General features: G+C 45.8%; 1 protein-coding gene across 1 annotated transcript; it reads right to left on the bottom strand.

The window, feature by feature from the left end:
* Window positions 1-1,125: 1,125 nt before the first annotated feature.
* Window positions 1,126-19,132, bottom strand: tmem106ba (transmembrane protein 106Ba). The gene is made up of 8 exons (XM_015949813.3): window positions 19,003-19,132; window positions 11,343-11,559; window positions 4,359-4,422; window positions 4,073-4,232; window positions 3,721-3,861; window positions 3,559-3,608; window positions 3,418-3,471; window positions 1,126-2,334 (listed from the first exon to the last, which is right to left on the bottom strand). The coding sequence occupies exons 2-8, from the start codon at window positions 11,539-11,541 to the stop codon at window positions 2,214-2,216; spliced, it is 789 nt and encodes a 262-aa protein (XP_015805299.1). The 5' UTR covers window positions 11,542-11,559; window positions 19,003-19,132; the 3' UTR covers window positions 1,126-2,213.
* Window positions 19,133-20,126: the final 994 nt, after the last annotated feature.

Raw genomic sequence — 20,126 nt, 5'->3', positions numbered from 1 at the left:
AAACAAACAACATAAAGCTTTTTATTGAATATGATGTTTATAAAATATGAAGATTTTCTATTTTGGTGGGCTCAATCTAAAAAATAAACATCTGAACTGTTGCCAAACATCTGTATGCTTTCCAGCAACATGCAGTAGTACTGAACGTCCACGGAGAACAAACATGGAAAAGTCATTTCCTTTCAGCAGACTGAGAGGATTTCTGGGTATGGAAGGAGCTCTAATGACAATAACACATCTGAGAGGAAGTGATGTCTGCTCCACATGGCTGAGAGGGACTTCACTGTGAGAAACTAAGCTTTGTTGTTTTTCTTCGAGTTGGAAGTTTGCATTTGTCAAATAATCTTCGTGTTTCTCCTCCATAAATATCATTTAGACTCATTCCTAAATATTTTACCAAGCATTTCTGAGTAATATATGAGCTTCTCAGAGGAGCTTGAACACTTTTTTCTGTCCAGTCCAGTTCTGGTTCTGTTCACCGACCTGGATCCGAGAGAGGAAGCGGCTTAAATGACTCAAACAGATGTGAACATACTTATGCACACTGGAGAATTTACTTTAAGCGTTAGGGAGAGCCTCAAACATGCCAGAGGTGCAGAAACCAGGGAACAGTTTTTGGTTACCCTGCATCGTTTATATGTGAACGTTATTAAATGTGTTATAATCCAGCTACACATCTTCTAATGTTCAACCAGAACAGTTTAGCTTTTAGTAATATGCTTTAGTCTCAGACAAGTTCTCTTAAGAGGTGTTTGCACCGGACGGTGCATCCTTGTTTTTTTTTTTTAGCAAATCTTCAGGCCTAAATTATCACCAGAAAACTAGATTTTCATGTGTTTGACATTCTTACAAATTTCATTTTTCTTAAATCGAAGTAATATTTCTTATAAATGAAATCTCACTGAGCATACTATTTCATTTCAATCTGTGAAAGTTTAGCTTGATATACAAACATATCAACATATGGACATTGATCCATAAAGTAATGAAAGTAGCTATCGGGATGTCCTGAATTATTGTCAAACGTGGGATTCCTTTGTGTCCATCTTGGTTTTAAAATAACTAGATGCCTTTGGCACCCTCTGGTGTGTAAAACAAGAATTACAAACACAATATACAAAAAAATACAATGAAATAAGTTTTTATTCTCAACTTCATACATGAAAATCACAGAATCAAAATGTCGATGCTGAAAGTTAGAAGATCTATATTATAAATGTAGTAACAACATTTGGATTTAAAGTGTAAAAATGACAGAAACGGTGTTTATTAATGATGCAGCAGCTGTATTAATCATTTCTGATTTGTTGTGTTAGAAACCATTGCATGACAAAACTGAGAGATTGTAACAATAAAACAATGTCAGAACATTAGAAAACAAAACCCCAGATTCATTAAACTAACATTAAACAAAGAGTCAGCTCATGCTTTAGTTTTTAAGTTAGTGGATTTAAACTAGCTTGACGACAGACACCACAGCCCACAGAACCACCATTCAAAGTGAATTAAGTTTCTTTAAACACTAAACAATATTCAAATCACACTTTTTAATGCAACGGTTTATTTTCCCCACTCAATTCTACATTTCTGCATTTTTGCAAATGTTCTGCTTGTTTTGACAAAAAAACTTTTTTTTTTAGTTGAAACAATTGTTTCAATTACTTAGTAAGAAATTTTTCATTTAAATCACAGCTGCTTTTAATTAGTATGAAATTTGAGGAACATAATGGAAGTTATGTTGCACTAAACTACATCATGGATGCTGCAAAGGCTGGTCATATGAGAACATAAAGGGATCAGTGGTTTTATTACATAAATGAGTTTGTAACGGCTGGCGTGCTTTAAAGTGGTCAACGAGGAGAGTTGAGAGCATTCTGCCACGTTATGTCGGATAGGAATCAGTCTAAAGTGCATCAGATCTGTTACGTTCTGTTGTTAGTGAGGAGAAACAACCTCCACCTAAATAAATATCTGTTCATTCTGTCTGCAGCTTGGTTGGAAAGACTCCAAACCTCACAGCCGTACTCATTAAACTCGCTCTAGATCGCTTTAAAAGCCTAGAAAACAACCACAAGATACACAATTTCCTCCCAAACATCACAATTAACCCATGAATGGAATAATGGCGTTGGGACTTTAGGAATGGGTGATGATTTAGGAGATGTGTTGCTTCCGTTTCCGCGGCGACTCCGTGCTTATTCGATCCAGGTCTCTTACTGGTAGACTTGGACGTGGCCATGAAAGAAGGTGGTGTTGCCCCCACAGTCCACGTACTGGTACATTTCCTGAGAGACCTGCTCCGTGTGACCAAAGTATGCCGTTGTCACGGTAACCCTGAAACGGAAACAAAAGGAAGAAACCGTGAAATCAGGAGGTGAGTGGAGAGGTTTTTTTTTGAGTCCTGCAGAAGGTTTTCTTAACGATGATGGGAAAATCTCATTTAGAAATTTAAATCATTCTAAACTTTTCTGGGATTATTTAGTTTAGTCGTTTCTTTATGATGGGTGAAAAATAACATTTTTCTACAGATTAGACTTAATGAACATTTATGCTGATGCTTCTGAAACTGTGGTCGTCTGACACGTGAGCGCCCTCTGGTGGTCTGGAAATGAAATATAAAGTGCTCTTATTTTTTAAACTAATCTAATGCCTTGTGAGTCATTTCCTGTCAGCAAGCAGAAGTTAGGCAGGGTGAAAACAACAGGATTTAGAGTTTAACTCATGAATATTCATGAATTGCAAACATCTCTCCTCTGATTGGCTAACAGTAACATGACTCTTCCGTTGCTGTCGTTCGATCTTTATTCTTGAGTTGATGTTTTATCTCCAATAATAACACAAGCTTGGAGGTGTCCTGCTAATGCTAATGGTTGGCTTCTGCAAGCAAAAACGCTCTGCTCTCCCTTCCTGTGGGAGGTCCTAAGCCAGGGTGGGCGGGGTCATGAATACTAATTTCCCCTTTAACATAGAAGAGACTGACTTTTTCTGACTGGATCGTTTTCACGTCTATTTCTTTTCTGGCAACATAGAACTTGTGAACTTTACTTGTTAAATGGTAACAAACACAAGCAGCTTTCATTTTTTCCCATTTAGATCCAAAAGCATCAGAAAGTCAGAGCAAGCCTTCTGGCTATGGACGCCTAGTTTCTTCAGTATAACGACGATAAGACCCAGCGGTGTGGTGTTTCTGCACATGATAAGTGAGCAAACAGAACTCTGGGTAAATATCTGTAGCTAACTTTGTGACTGAGCAGTAAGCCTGACTTAACCCTGATGGTGAAGCTCATTGCAGATCTGAAACGACTGTGGGTGAAACAATGTGAGGCAGGAGGAGGCAGCAATGTTAGAGGAAACAGTCTGTGTCTCGATCACAGGAAAATAATGAGAAATACTTAAAAACTCTATGACCGTACTTACTGCATCATGACCACAATGTTGTGAACTTTGATCGTTGACAGGGTGCAGTAGTCGCTGGATGGCAAATACACGAGTCACGGTTAAACACAACTGGAATCAGCTGCTTTGAAAATGTTTTAAATTTTTAATCAAGATACTCACAACATGTAACTCATCTCATCAGCAATGGTTGTGGGGACCGTGTAGTCCAGCTGTAAGACGATTCATGAAAGGCTTTAGAAATAAGCTAGGAAGGAATTTGTACCACAAGTGTATTTACTTCTGTATCATTTTGTCTCCAATTGAACTGAAGTTGTCGCCTACCTGTCGCTCATCCAGAGGCATGATCACCGTTGTGTTGCTTAACTTGGCCTTGCCGATCACCGTCTTGGAGAACTGTACTTGAGCCGTAATGTTGGTCACAGAAATGGCGTAGTAGTTATTATTGGTGATGTTCAGCGTGTTCTGGTGAGAGGTCAAATGCAGGAGATTCTTTTAGGAATCACCTTTGTGTTAGCTACCAACTGTTCGAATGTGAAAAGGGACTAAACCCTTCAAACTAGCGACAGCAGCCCGGTGGTTGATGTAATCAACACCATTTTTGTCCAAATAGTCACCAGGCAGAATCAATACACAAACATGCAACACAATCTCAACGAGACATCGCACCACTCACTGTAATGGTGAGATAAACAATCCTCTTCTCCTGGTCGTAGGAAACGTAAGCAGACTTTATTCCCACGTAGGTGACGTCGATGGAGCGAGGGAACAGGAAGAAAACAGCCAGACCAGACAGCAGCAGGCAGAGAGACACTGATATGGTGACATACAGCTTTCTGGAAGAGAGGAAAAAGAGGAGTACTCAAAACCAGCTGATGCTTGCAGGCTGCGTCCAGCGGTAGAGCTCATCCCATCAGAACAAAAACGCTCAAAGTTAGTCTATTAAAACAGGACAGACTTACGTCCTGCTCGGCCGGAGCCTTTGGTCACTGTACGGAATCAGGGCCACAAGCTGGTTCTCCTGACCTGTTCAAGGAGTCATAAGATTAAAAAAATTGTTAATTAAATAAATAATATGAGCTGAGTGTCCTGCTGCTTCAGGACTGAGTGACAAATACGAAGATCATAGGATTGTAGGAGTGTGATTCGTTTCCACATAAAAATAATTATGAATCTTTGCATAAAACTCCCCAGACAATGGAACTTTGTGTGTTTTTATTTTTTATTATTTTAGTAGTTTGTAATAAATCACAGAACTTAAAGCAACACTGAGCAGGTCCTGCTACTCCTACTGGGTGAAAGTGGAATTACGACTGTCGCAAACAACCCTACAGTAGCCTGCAGCAGCCTGCTGTTGCTTGTGTAAACAAAGACTTAACATGAGCCAACTTACACTAAAATAAACCATGAAGTAAAAAGATCAACACTGTTGAACAAGAAATATTATTACTTACAAGTCCCATAGCAACAAGGCCAGGTCAACATCAGTCCGTGATTTTGTAGCCTTCTTCAGCTCGCTTAAACTAGCGTAGGCCACGCTGATGTTCACTCTGGTTTTAGCTTTGCTTCACCTCCAAAGACCTTACTCTTTTACTTTTATTTCCAGACTCCCCCACGATGCCAACAAAAAAGTAAATTTCTTTTCCTTGTGCTTTTTATTGACGTTCAGTAATCTGAAAAAGCTAACTGCCAGCATGACAGCTGTAAAGCTGCTAAAATGAGTAATCTATAGGGCACGTACCCGCTACACAAAACTATCAAGAGCAGTTTATGGTCAGCAGAAGGCTGTCAAATATGAAACTGCTCAAGTTTCTAACTCAACAATCACTGAGATCAATGTTAAAGATATTGGCCAGAGGCAAAATTCCTTTGAACGGCATGTGTAAAGAAGTATTAAAACCTCAGATGAAAAAGGTTTTTGGATTTTCACAGCTGGAATTGAAAGAAAATCTGATGTTTTTGACTGGCGCGGGAAAAACAGAAACTAACTTCCGGTCTATGCCCTGGGCAGTTGATGACGTTTCACAAGGTGATCTGCTGAAACAGCTGTAGTAAACAACCCCTGACTCCGGTGTTTCTGCGTTAGCGTTATAGCAGAGATTGTGAAGCCTCTGCTAGTCGGTCAGATTTGTTTTTTCCCTGGGATAGGGCGACAAGAACGGATATTGAATAGAGCTGTAGCGAAGCGTCGATGATGTCGACGGCTCGATTCTAAAAATTCGTCGACGTTAGATCTGGTAGTCAAAGTACCACGCCCACTTGTTGCATCCCCAGGAGTTTGTAAATAGAGGAGGAATCTGCCTGTTTTTCCTCTAGTTCGCCCTCTTCTCTGCCTTCACTAACATCTCCGCCAAACACCGAAGACCCGGAACAATGTCCGTCCGCTACTAGATTCCTTTCCTGTTTTGCCGGCCTTCGTCTCCCAGCAACGGACAACAACTTCAACGGTCAAATGCGCTGTGCTCTCTATCGCAGATGTAGAAAATCACTGGGAGCGTTTCTCCCTTCATAAAGGAGCTTCTTTCAGACATTAGGAGAGCTGTTATAGTGGTAGCAGTCTCTCCTCCGTGCTGGTCTGTTTGCTGGGTGTTTTTGGTTTATTTAAACTTGGTAACTTGAACTTAACGTTGGTAAAGCTACTGTTAGCGTTTTTGCTAACAGCTACTTGCGTTTGGATAAGCTGTTTCGTTTTGGTTTAGAGTTCATCTTTTTTGTGGTGTAGATCTCCCTCTTATTACATTTAGAGTGTTGTATGTAGGGCTGCAACAACGAATCGATAAATTCGATGAAAATCGATTACTAAAAGCGTTGGCAACGAATTGCGTCATCGATTCGTTGTGTCGCACAACTCTTCCAAAAGCGCCCCCCCTTCCCACCCGCCGTTGCGCGCAGACCAGAGCAAGTCAGATCAGCGCGAGGGAGAGCCGGCAAATCAGCGCGAGGGAGAGCCGCAGATCAGCGCGAGGGAGAGCCGCAGATCAGCGCGAGGGAGAGCCGCAGATCAGCGCGAGGGAGAGCCGCAGATCAGCGCGAGGGAGAGCCGGCAGATCAGCGCGAGGGAGAGCCGCAGATCAGCGTGGAGAACCGGTAGCGGCAGATCAGCGCGAGGGAGAGCCGGCAGACTTGCGCTGCTGCGAACCGGTTCCGTATTGTTGCACAGCGATCCAGGCAGCTGCTTCCAGCGCACGGTCCATTCTCAAAGTGGCGCAACCAAAAAACTATAATTAGCACACGATCGTTCATGTCCGCACATGTTCTCTATTTTCTGTCTTATTTGTGCCTGAAGCCCGCTACTGCGGAGCTCATCACCTGTGCTGCGGTGATTTCACCTCACGCAGCATCGAAAACGCGCTCTGCGCTTTATGGTCAGGAGATCCCTTTGATCTGCTCAAAAGTAACTGATGAGGTGAAAAGGTAAGAATCCAGGCAACAGATTTTCTGGAGAATTAAGAGGAGATGCAGGAAGATGAGAGACAGACAGGACAGGAAAATAGTTCAATAAAAACAAGAAAACAAAACAAAGTGTTGAAAAGTAAAATGTAGGTAGATTTATCACCACTACACGTTTTTACCAGTAAAAAACAATAAGTTATACACATGTCATATTTATACATCTGATACAATTCAGATCACCTTCAAAACTCAGTCACACACCCAGGGCCGTTTCAAGACATTTTGGGGGCCAAGGCAAAATGCCCCCCCCCCCCCCCCCCCAATAACTGGGCTCCCCAGAAGCCTCTGTGTAATTCATGCCCTCTCCAGTAGTGTTAGTTATACGGTGTTTATAAAAGCCCCTCAGACATTACTGACATGTTCTAATATTATCAGATGAAAAACTAAATTATCAGACATGCTGTCTCATCTGCTTCTTTTATAAACTTGCAAAAAGTAACAAAACCATTTGAAAGCCACTATTTGTGGATTCTCTGAAAGTTTCCATGGAGTTTGTGACAACTTATTTTTTCATTGATCCTATCGTCTAATCTCACAGCTGAAACAAGCATCCTTAATCATCTGTGCACAGGAAGCTTACCGATGCTGTAGTAAAACAAAAGGTATAATAATTTATTATTAATAAAACCTTGTTGCAGCACTAAAGCAGAAAAATTAGATTTTGCATTAAATATGCAAAATATTTACATATGAATTGTTTTAGAGCCCTTTAACTGGCAGAATCTGATATTAATTTAGTTCTTACAAAAAATGGGTCCCAACGTGGTTTGTGTGGCGTTGCCATAGAGTGACGTCATAGGCACAGATCCCCTGTCCTCTTGTTTGGAAATGGAAATATGGTCACCCTACATTAAACAAACTGTCCACCCGGGCTTTTGCGCTGCACAGAGACGCTTCGCTGCCTACGACTGAACGTCAGTTGAGAGTCAGTCTCATGCAGACTGACCAATGAAGAGAGGGCCTCAAGTTAAGACCCTCTCCTCATTGGTCAGTCCACACGAGGTGGGTCAAAGGTTACTCTGGGCGGGTTACGTGTTGTCAGGCATTCAAGTATTGAGTATATTTACTGCATATTACAGTAAAATATTCTGTATGTGACCACATTATGGTGATCCTTGGGTCGTGATGATGGAGCCCTTGAATATTGTTGCCCAGGGTACAACAAAGTGTTAATCTGGCCCTGGTTCCGCCGTCACATTCCCGCAGAAACTGGTTGATCACACCGGGGCCAGACTACTAGCATGTGGTTTTACAACCACAATGTCCTCAGAAGCAAAAACGCTTTTCAAAGGGAGGGAGGAGTCCTAACTGTTGCTGCAGGCGTGTTGTGAGAGAGTGCAGTTATATACTGGTTAATATATTTTTGGGTTCAGTTGCTTTCATGTGGCCTAATGTGAGTCTATTTGGGATCATTGGAATGATCAGCAGCATTTCTTGATGTGACTTTATGGCAGTTGCCCAGGGCATCATCGCAAGGAGGATGGCATTCATTTACTTTTGTTTTATTTGGTATTTTTTCAGTTATTTTTGGAAATAGTGATCAATTTTGATTAATTCACAGCCTATGTTTAATTACATTTAAAATAAATGTCAACAGATGAGATCAAACAAAACAGATGAGAATTGCCCTTAAGCTGTTTAACTTGGACCAAGCATTTTAGGTCACAGATAGATGTAGCTTAGGGTCTCTGTCTATACACCTTATAAGACAATTTAGGTGATGGCATGTTGTTTTTCTGCTATTGAACTGTTTTCTAATAATGTTGTGTTAAATAAAGTGAAGGAAGGAGAGAAATAACGTTTCCCTAGCAGTTTTTAAAAATTTCCCCATGTAATCCGATTAATCGATTAATCGTGTCGAGACCCCATCCGATTAATCGATTATCCAAATAATCGTTTGTTGCAGCCCTAGTTGTATGTTTTCGGTTTAGTGTAAAATATCACCTTGAGTTTGGTTTAACCACCCAGTTTAGAGTTTGGACCTTTGGAGATCCTTATTTTGGTCCAGAACCCTGTAATCTTTGCCCAGTGTCTACAAATAAATAAAATAATGTGCTGCCAGTTTTACCGCTGTGTGTATACGTGGATATAACTCTGGAAAATATTTAGCCAATAATTTACCAGAATAAATCTTCCTGACCCTGGAGTAACTCGCTAGCTCGGCTCGTTGTTTGCACTAATCCAGGATGGCATGGAGGTTCTACCGGTCCCAGGAGGATCTATTGTTGAAATATGGAGATCATCTTTTAGATTATATATGTGTGTGTGTGTGTGTGTGTGTGAGTCATAGCTTTCCCAAATGACTTGTTTTTTTCCTTACCGGAGCTAACAAGGTCAGCAGTGTTGCTGCAGTCATGCTAACGGGACTCAATCTTTAGTCCAAAAGTACCGGTGCGGTTCTAGATGGATTTATAGATGTAGGTTAATATTTTAGATCACACCTATGTTATTTAAAAATGCGTGTAGGACACGGACATATGGCTCAGACCTTTTGCTGCAGCTTCAAAAGCAATTTTTTGTAATAATTAAAAGCACAAAAGTACACAAAATGCAGTTATTCACAATACTAGCAAGAGCAGCTACTTTGTTTTACGTGTTGGAGTGACGTATGCGAAACACAGTTCTTCAGATCAGATCAGATCAATTTTATTTATAAAGCGCATTTTATATGACGAGGAGCCAGAACAAAGCGCTGACAACACAGACTATAATATTTGCATTAAACCATTTAAAATCCTTAAGACAGAAAAGATAAAAACAGAATTAAAAATTAAAATAAAATAACCCACAACAAGAGAATCTCAGACCGTGTCAAAAGCTTGCTGATAAAAGTGTGTTTTCAGGACGGATTTAAATGATGACAGCGAAGTTGCCTGACGGACACTCAGTGGTAGGGCGTTCCACAATGCAGGTCCACATATTGAGAACGCTCGTTCTCCCCTGAGCTTCTTCCTCGACCTCGGGACCTCGAACAGTAGTTGGTCCGCTGACATGAGGTTCCGGGCCGGTTTATAAAAGGAAAGAAGCTCAGAGAAATATGCTGGGGCAAGACCATTCAGTGATTTAAAAACAAAAATGTAAATCTTAAATTTAACTCTGAAAGTCACTGGCAGCCAGTGAAGGGAGGCCAAGATAGGTGTTATGTGATCCTGCTTTCGTGATCGGGTCACTGGCAGCAGCGTTCTGCACCATTTGGAAACGCCTGAGGGCAGACTGGGTCACCCCAGAGTACAGCGAATTACAGTAATCCAGCCGAGAAGTAATAAAAGCATGGATCACTGATCGACAGGAAAGGCCTCACCTTCACCAGCTGCCTCTGGAGGGGAGGATTTTGATTTTCTGTAGTGATTTAAGACAAAATTCCTTAACAAAATTAAAAACTGAATCCAGTTCATGTTTATATAGATGGTAAAGTGTAGTTGTACTGAATTTCTACAATTTTAATGCCGAGTCTGGCCAATACCTTTAAAGCTCTAGCTTGATGTTTAAGAAAACGATTTAGTGTTGCTTTAAAAGCTGTGAATCATTTTCTGGGTTAACTTTGTGTTTTGAAACCCTGCTGAGGAGGTGTGCCATAATCAACTAACCATTCATGTAAAAACAGGTTTGGGTTCTTGTAACGCATCAGACAACATTCCTGCCTCAGAATTCACATGGATGATGAGTTACTGCAGAAAGAGGAAAACAAGAGAAGCAGGCATCGCTCAGAGGAATGAAGCTACAAGAACAGCTGCTGCAGGTTTGTCAGATTTCACTGATTATCTCAGGATGAGTTGGACGTTTGTGCTCATAACGACTCTGCTCGCAGTGACGTCATCAAAATTAGCCAATCAAGCCACATTCTTCGTTGAAGAAAAATGTTGTTTTTCAAGCAAAGAAGCCCAGTTCAGACTGAAGGTGGTTTTTTTATAGCTCCACTCGACTTGTTATCCATTTCTTATGCTTTTCTTCTGCATTATTTCTAGAAGATCAAATTCAGATTTTCACCAAAATAGTAAAAAAAAAAAAGAAAATAAAAGAGAGAAACAGCTTTGGCTCAGTTCTGAAATCCTTCATGTCAGAATTTGATTATGACACTCTGAAACTCCCCGTTGCAAACATAAACACTTTAGGTTTGCCACTTTTTTTATAGGGTCTTCCTCAGGTGTAGTCTCTAATCTCTAAACCGCTTTTCCCTCCAAAACTAGATTATGTGGTTTCCAGCTTTGGACCGTATCCTCACTACAAACACAAAAAGCGTGTTTACACTCCCTCGAAGAACAATATGAAACCTACTTCCAAGGGAGCGACATTAATGAACCGTGGCTCAACACTTTTTTTGACAAAACTACAAACATGAAGCTATTTTCTTAGCTCCATCCTTCCAACAGAAGCCTCTTTTTGTTGTTTTCCAGCAGCAACACACCCGTGGGTGTGGCGTTCCCCTCTGAGGCGTTGGTCCAACAACAATGTGCCACAAAATACAAAACATAAATCTGTAGAAGTGTCTTTACCCCGAGGGATTCTGCCAGTGCCCTGGCATGTTGGACATGTGACGCTGTCCCGCCCCGTGAACTCCACATAAGGGAACTGAGACACGTCTCCATTCTTTCCATCCTCCTCAGTCTGACCGTCTCTGAACTCGCCAGCAGCCGTCAGCGCGTCTTGACTCTCATCTTTGTGTTTGGTCAAGTGTGACTGGGCCTTGCCCATGGCTGCTGCTGCTGTTGTCTGCACACAACAAGATTAAAAACACAGAGTGAGAGAAGCCGTTACAAAAGGTTCTGCCACGAAACTGAAAGTAAAACTGGAACTGGACAGAATCCAGGAAATTTTTTCCAGGAAAAGAAGCTGCAGCAGGTGGATTTTGTCTTCATTTTATCAGTTTTTTTTAAAAACTCATTAAAGGTTGAACATTGAACAAGTCAGAAAAAGCATTTCATAACCAGCCCAATATGATCTGGCGGCAGTTGGTTTTCTTAGTTTAGCATAAAACAATGTAAGTGAATTCACATACATTGTAGTGTTCTCTTTCTTAACATTCGTTTCGATGTCTCACTATGGGATACGCCCCTCCGCGGATTCCTCAGAAGCACTTATCTCAATACGCCAATCCTGATTGGCCAGTGACCGTGACGTACGCGTCCCCCTGCTACTATAAGTAGCAAGCGTCCACGCACGCACTATTCAAACACCTCTTCTCGCTTCGGTGGTCGCTTATCTCTGAGGTAAGTTAGCTCAACTGTTCACAGACGGAGCCTTCTAATATTCTCTCCATCGCCGAACGTTAACTTACTGTCTTCTGTCCTGACCTTAACCATAGGCTCGGGGCATAACGAGCAGCTTCACACTCCAGTGCATCTGTTCGTTCTCTGCTAACACACCAGTTAGCCTACATGGAAGCCGCTCCTCCCACCAGAGGAGTCAACGGCGCAGGAGCTCGCCTCTGTACCTGTGGGAACAAAATCTCAAGCACAGACCCGCACAAGGTCTGCTCGAGCTGCCTCGGGCTGGAACACGCCCAGCTGGCATTGGAAGTCCCCGGGTCATGTGAGAGCTGTGCTTGCTTCAGCCTGAAGAGCCTTCGCCGGCGGCTAGCGCGCCAAGCTAGCCTGTCGGGGAAGGACCCTTGCCTGCCGGCCCCTGGGCCACCGCCTGGGGACGCCAGCGAACATGTCCTCCCGGAGCCGGAACCGTGTGCCGAACTCAGCTGGGGCTCACAGCTCGAACCGGCCGGTCCGAGCCACCCTGTCGAGGACGTGTTGGAGTTGGACTACGGAGACGACGAGGACACCTAGGAACTCCTCATTTCAGAGGAGGACGAGGATGACGACGTTTTTCTCCCCATCGCTCAGGCCTCCATGCCTAGCTTCCCGTCCTCTCCCAGGGATGGAGCGGCTTTTCCGGCCGCCCACCTGGACATGCAGTCAGTCTGCCGACGCGCTGCGACCAGGCTCAACATCCCTTGGCCCACCGTGGTCACTGAGGCTGTCAGATCCCGCTACGAGGGAAAGAAGCTGCCTCAGGCCACGAGGGCGGCAAAGCCTCTCCTTCCCGCCTTCCCGGAGCTTCTCCAAGAAGTGAGGTCCTCCTGGGACAAACACCCTTTCAGCTCCAGGTCTCCTGTCCAAGGAGCCTCCTCGCTGGACTTCGAGGGGATGGAGAAAGCTGGCATGCTTCGCATGCCGCAGACGGAACCGCTGGTTGCAGCCCACCTGCACCCACGGCTCTCGGCAACTTCCTCCAGGCCTCCCGCTCTCCCCGCGAAGGCGGACCGCTTCCAGTCGGCGCTGAACGAGAGGGCGTACAAGGCTGCCGCCATCTCCGTCCGAGCTTTGAATGTCTCCTCCATGCTCTCGGCGTACCAAGCCGAGCTCTGTGAGGACATGAATACGAAGCCGGACCCGGAGGTGTGGGAGGAAATCACCATACTGACCGACATCTGCCTGCGTGTGCAGCGCTGCGCGGTCCAGGCCACGGGAAAAGCTAGGGGCATGATGGTGCTTCAAGAACGTGCAAGATGGCTGAACCTCTCCAACCTCTCTGAGAGAGAGAAGGAGGACATTTTGGACATGCCAATCATGCCTGAAGGCATTTTTGGCTCTGCCCTGGCATCAATGCAGCAACGGTGTGAGGCCAAAAAGAAAGAGGATGAAGCCCTTCATCTCTGCCTTCCCCGTAAACCCTCACCGGCGCTGCCGGCTCGGCCGAACCTGCCTCAGGCAGCTGTCCGAGCCCAGCCTCAGTTCCGGATCCCAAAGCGCCCGAAGCCTCAAGCTGTCCAACCAGCTCCTTCGGGCTCAGCGCCTCGACCAGTTTGGCCTCAGAGATCCGGCAACCAAGCCGCTCCGCCGCCGGGACAACCCACCCGACCCGGCGGTCAGCAGGTGAGGAAGAAGAAGAGGGCAGCCTGACGGAGTTCTTTCCCTCCGGACGCTGCAGCTGGCAGTTCCCCGTTCGCCAGCTCCTCCTGTTCGATGTTGCCATGGTGCCTTCTCTCCCCCCCCCCCTCACGGAACCCCTCCGGCAGAGTCCCCGAGCGGTCCAGGGTGGGGCCAGGACGTGCAGCCGGCTGTGCCGGCTCAAAACACACGTCACAAGCACTCACATTGTTTTTCACAAACATGTCACGCTCAAGGAGCATTAAAAAGTTCGCTGCCGCATCCAGACAAGATGTCAAGGGCACAGCAAAAATCAATAAAAATGTTGCCCATGAGCAGTTTCAGGTGTGGGCGGCCCCTGGCGGACTTACCCGCCAGCCACGGGTCGTCCCCGTACGCCTGGGCCCTCAAAGCACAAAGCCCCCGCGCATGCGCAGTGGTTGCCACGAGCACCGCTGCCCCACAACCTCTGGAGGGAGCTGCTGCTCCGTGTGTCACGGCTGTGTCACCGCTCTCCACTCACATGGAGGAATGGACAGCGGTTTCTGCTTCACGTTGGGTGCTGAGAACTATTTCGAGAGGTTACAGGCTCCAATTCGCTTCTGTTCCTCCTCGATTCTCCGGCGTAGTGTTCTCCCACGCCCAGGGGACGTCAGCTAACATCCTTCAGGGAGAAATCTCCTCCCTGCTGGAGAAGGGAGCGATATGCATTGTGCCTCCTGATCGGTCTCAGAGTGGTTTCTACTCCAGGTACTTCCTGGTCCCGAAACGGGGAGGGACCGGGATTCGCCCGATCCTGGATCTGAGGGCCCTGAACCGATGCCTCAGAAAGTACAGATTCAAAATGCTCACGCTCTCATCCCTTTTGCGTCTGATTCACCAGAGCAACTGGTTCACCTCAATCGACCTGAGGGACGCATACTTTCATGTTCCCGTGTACCCTCCACACAGGAAATTTCTGAGGTTTGCCTTTCAGGGAGTGTGTTACGAATACACCGTGCTCCCATTTGGCCTCTCGCTGAGCCCGAGGGTGTTTGTCAGGTGTACGGAGGCGGCGATCGCCCCTCTGAGAGGGAGGGGCATTCGGCTGGCCACGTATTTAGACGACTGGCTCCTGCTGGCACGGTCCAGAGAGGAGGCAGCGTCAAACACGCTGGTTGTGATTCATCACTTGTGTGGTCTGGGTTTCAGAATAAACTGGCAGAAAAGCGCTTTACTCCCCTCCCAGAAAATAACCTTTCTAGGTCTGAATCTGGACTCAGGGGCGTTCACGGCCCGTCTCTCGACACCGCGCGTGAACGCGCTTTCGCTCTGCCTGGCGCGCTTCCGCCTACACAGTTCGGTGCGGTTTGCGTTATGCCTCAGGCTTTTGGGTCTCATGGCGTCGGCTATTTCAGTGGTACCACTCGGCCGTCTACACATGAGAGATTTTCAACGCTGGGTGGCTTTTCTGGGTCTCTCTCCAGTGCGCCACAGAGCGCGCAGGGTGACGGTCTCTGCAGCGTGCGTCGCGGCGCTCCGCTGTTGGCGTCACCCCTCCCTCTTGGCACAGGGGGTGCCTTTGGGGTTGGTTCTCGTGAGGAAAGTGGTCACGACAGATGCGAGCCTGTCAGGTTGGGGGGGGCTCCTGGAGGGTCGCTCTGTCAGGGGTGTGTGGAGCAGAGAGCTCTGGGGACACACATAAATTATCTGGAACTCCTCGCGGTCTTTCTGGCCCTGAGGCGCTTCCTGCCTTTTCTCTCCGGCCATCATGTCCTAGTGAGAACAGACAACACCACGACTGTGGCTTATATAAACCACCGGGGGGGATGCGCTCCGTGCGGTTACACACGCTGGCACGCAGACTGATCCTAAGGTGCAGCAGGCATCTCCTCTCAATCAGAGCCACCCACGTCCCGGGTGTTCTGAATCGGGGGGCGGATCTGTTGTCCAGAGGGACACCCCTGTACGGGGATTGGAGCCTGCATCCAGCAGTGTTGGAACAGATTTGGATCCGGTTCGGCACAGCCGTAGTGGATCTTTTTGCCTCCAAGGAGAATGCTCAGTGTCCTCTGTTCTTCTCCCTGCGCGACCGAGACACTCCACTCAGCGTGGACGCGCTGGCGCACGACTGGCCACGGGGACTGCTTTACGCTTTTCCCCCAGTGGCCCTGATACCACCCACCTTGCTGAGGGTACGAACCCAGCGCCACACTCTCATTCTGGTGGCCCCATACTGGCCAGCCATGCATTGGGTGGCGGACATTTTCCAGCTCCTGGAGGGCCAACCTTGGAAACTGCCGCTTCGCAGGGACCTGGTGTCCCAAGCGGGAGGCTCGATCTTCCACCCTCATCCAGAACGGCTGGCCCTGTGGGCCTGGCCCCTGAGGGGTGTGGGCTAGTGTCAGCAGAGCTGCCCCAGGCAGTCATTCGAACCATTCAGAATGCTAGGGCCCCCTCCACTAGGTCCCTATATGACTGTAAATGGAGGGTGTTTGAAGCCTGGTGTCAGGGCAGGGAGGTCTCACCCTTCCAATGCCCGGTGAACGTCATTCTGTCTTTCCTGCAAGACTTGTTGGATGGGAAGAAGGCTTTCTCCACCATTAAAGTGTACCTAGCAGCCATTTCTGCCCGACACTTGGGTTTTGGGAAGAAACTGGCAGGTCAACACCCCCTGGTGTGTAGCTTCATGAAGGGCGTGCGCAGGCTTCTCCCTGTGTCCCGACCCCTGGTGCCCTCATGGGATCTGTCCTTGGTGCTGTCGGCCCTCTCCGGGCCTCCATTTGAACCTATGGACGGCCTGGACCTTAAGATCCTGTCTCTTAAGGTGGTGCTACTCCTGGCTTTGGTATCTGCAAAGCGAGTTAGTGACTTACAGGCTCTCTCTGTGCACCCATCCTGCACCCAGTTTGCACCAGGTGACATGAAGGTGTCCTTGAAGCCCAACCCTGCCTTTGTGCCTAAGGTGGTGGGCTCCTTTTCTCCTATTATCCTCACAGCTTTCTACCCACCGCCCTTCTCCTCTCCCGAGGAGGAGCGGTGGCACAAGCTGTGTCCGATTCGCGCGCTCAAGGAGTATGTGAATCGGACAAAGAACCTTCGCAGGGGGGGCCACCTTTTTGTGTCATGGGGTGGGCCTCGTAAGGGGAAACCCGTCACAAAGCAGCGGCTTTCCCACTGGATTGTGGAGGCTATTTCTATGGCTTACTCCTGTCAAGGCATTCAGGCACCTGTTGGGCTCAGGGCCCATTCTACTAGGGGCCTGTCTGCTTCTTGGGCCCTTTTTCGGGGGCTGTCAATCCAGGAGATTTGTGCTGCAGCAAGTTGGGCTTCTCCACTTGCATTTGCACGCTTCTATAAGCTTGATGTTTCGGTCCCTGCAATGACTCACACGATTCTGGGTGTGGGGTCTTTGGCGGGCCAAGACGTATCCCTGTAGGTTGGTGATTGCTGGATAAGCTGTCTGGCAATACGGGAGTCTCCATATCCCATAGTGAGACATCGAAACGAATGTTAAGAAAGAGAACTTTAGGTTACTATCGTAACACCGGTTCTCTGAGTAACATGAGTGAGATGTCTCACCAGACAACCCTTCTTGCTGGGCGAAGCGAGAAGAGGTGTTTATCTTGAATAGTGCGTGCGTGGGGACGCTTGCTACTTATAGTAGCAGGGGGATGCGTACGTCACGGTCACTGGCCAATCAGGATTGGCGTATTGAGATAAGTGCTTCTGAGGAATCCGCGGAGGGGCGTATCCCATAGTGAGACATCTCACTCATGTTACTCAGAGAACCGGGGTTACGATAGTAACCTAAAGTTTTTTCATGTAGGTGAATGCAAGCCTTCCCTTCCATTACTTTATGCTAAAACAACTGGTTACAAAATGTTTTTTCTGACTTTGCTAACTCTGGGGAATCTAACAACACACACAAGTTTAGGGACAGAAGATCCTTATAAGAATATTAAAATAATAAAAATGCAGCAATAAATGAAACGTAATACTTGTGCTTTGTAACAAAGTAACACTTTGTGGAAGTTAACTTGGTGAACTTATTCACCCTGGACAGGAAATAATTGCACATAAGAAACATAAATAAGAATTAAAAAAATGTTCCAAAACAATAATTTGTGTTCAAAGGAGTGGAGCCACACAACATGGGTTCATAAAGCTGGCTCCATCTGCTGGATAGGTAGCGCAATATCGGCCATATCAGCAGTCTTTTTGGCCGATAGCCGATACTGTTAATGACCCCAATATCGGCCGATATATCGGTCGGGCCCTACTTTTAAGTGCAAAGAGCACTGAGGAAGACTGAAGCCTTCCGTCAAAACTGTCAGCAGGTATGAAAAAACATCTTTAAAACATTTGCTTTACTAAAAGAAAAGAATAAATATGATCCTAATGCACTTTACAACTTCAAAAATGTCCCATTATGAATATTTCAGAATTATGTGGTTGCATGCTGAGATAATTAGAACTGCATTTTTGTTAAAATAGCCAAGTAATGCATAACAAAAGCAAATCCTCTATGAAATGTTATGGACTGGAATTGTTTGCAACCTCTTTGCTCAAACAGTAATAAGCTGTTTCTCCAAACTGAGGTTGTTCAAACAGCATTTTTACAAAAGCAAATATTTTTTCTCATTACTTTTCCACAGAAACGTGTTTGGCTGCATTTCCCCCTCCCATTAGAATGGGAAGGGGAAATGCAGACAAGTTCAAAGACAAACTTGAAAGTGCTCCAAAAAGCTTAGAGAACTTTGGATCTGAACTGTTGATCGTGACGTTAGAACACCACATGGAAGTCAGAAGAAGCTTTCCTTAATGCTCCTAACCAGAATTATGACTCAGTGTCTGGATTATTTTCGTCGCAGATATATTAAAGCCTTAAATGCTGTCTAATATGAACATGTTGTCAGCCATATTTGAAGAATGAGACCTGACCCATGATAAGCGCAGTCGGGGAGTAACGGTAGGCACTGCTCCTGCTGCTGTTTGTGTTCGTTTCCAGCGGCCCAGGCCGCCGCCATGATGCCCCCCCTTGCTTTAGCTAACCGAGAACACAGCGGTTCGGTACAGCAGACGTGAAAAATATCTAAAACATCGTTTTTTGCTTTCACGAAAAAAAAACGATACACTAGTTCGTCTATTCGACACATTAGGAAGAAAAATGCGTCTTTCTGCAGCATTTGAAGCCAACTTAAACGGATCGACGCTCGCGCGACGCCACAATTCGCGCAGCTTTAGTGTGTCACCCATCTTCTACTATAAATATTCGGCTGAGAGGGCGTCTTCGTGATGGTTAATACTTTACCTTTGATGAGTTTTATCCTGACGTTACAGCCATCAGCTGAGAAGCGTGTTTGTTGTGGTTCACGCACCAGGAGGGGAATCAAACAAGGACCGCCCACCTTCTTTCTGATTGAACGCACCAAAGCTAGGACGCTTCTGATTGGTCCTTTCTTAACTTCATCCACAAAGCTAGGACGCTTCTGATTGGTCCTTTCTAACTTCATCCACAACAAGACAAGCGCTTATAAATTATATTCAGTGACAGAAATGAATAAAAACATGAATAAAATGTTCAATATTTAACTATCAATGTAGCTATTAGTATCAAAACACTCTTATCGTATAAAAATGGCAAAAAGTAAATAAAAACCAAAATGATTTGGTAATTTGCGCAACTAAGGCCTAATCGGAATTTCGCTAAGAGGCATGTTGTCGTGGGATCCTGTGCTGGAGGAAGGATCAGAGTGTTAAAAACGAAACTGGTGAGTGTCTTCGCAACGAAGTTCTGCCCTGATCTTATGCCGAGTGTGCTGGCTGACTATCTGAAAGAAAAACTACATCGCGAGGTGCGGTGTAAAAAGATTAACAACAACCAGAGCCGATGTAGTTCCTTTAAAGTTTCGGCCGAATGTGAGGAGGTATCTGAACTGTATGATCCTCAACTGTGGCCTGGAGGAACCTTTGTGAGGCGTTCCTATAAGCGAAGAGCTGTGGCTGTAGCTGCAGGTGGGCCCAGTGGGGAGCCACTTATTCAGGGAGCATCCAGTAAAGCGTGAGAATTGGCCTGCGCCTTGGTAACGGGGCTGGGGATAGGGCACGTCGTATTATTGTCTATAAACTTTTGGAAGATGTTGACATTTTATGTCTGCAATAGACAATGCTGCCCAAACAGAACCTGGATCGGTTAAACTCTTTTCACTGCAATTTTTTTGGTGCTGGGGAGTCCACTACTGATCTGTCACCTGGAATTATTCAAGGAAGGATACCTGGAGGCGTGGCCATCCTATGGCACAAGGATTGTGATACTTTTATTTCTGTTGTCAGGCTGAGTGTGGACTGGTGCATAGCAGTAAAGATTGTTATGGATGACAAGGCATTCATGATCTTAGATATTTATATGCCATATGAAGATGAATATCTGGCGAA

Source organism: Nothobranchius furzeri, chromosome 5 (assembly GCF_043380555.1).
Source record: "Nothobranchius furzeri strain GRZ-AD chromosome 5, NfurGRZ-RIMD1, whole genome shotgun sequence".
NCBI classification, from domain to species: domain Eukaryota; kingdom Metazoa; phylum Chordata; class Actinopteri; order Cyprinodontiformes; family Nothobranchiidae; genus Nothobranchius; species Nothobranchius furzeri.
The sequence above is the reverse complement of the archived record's forward strand: the minus strand, read 5'-3'. Positions and strand labels throughout refer to the sequence as shown.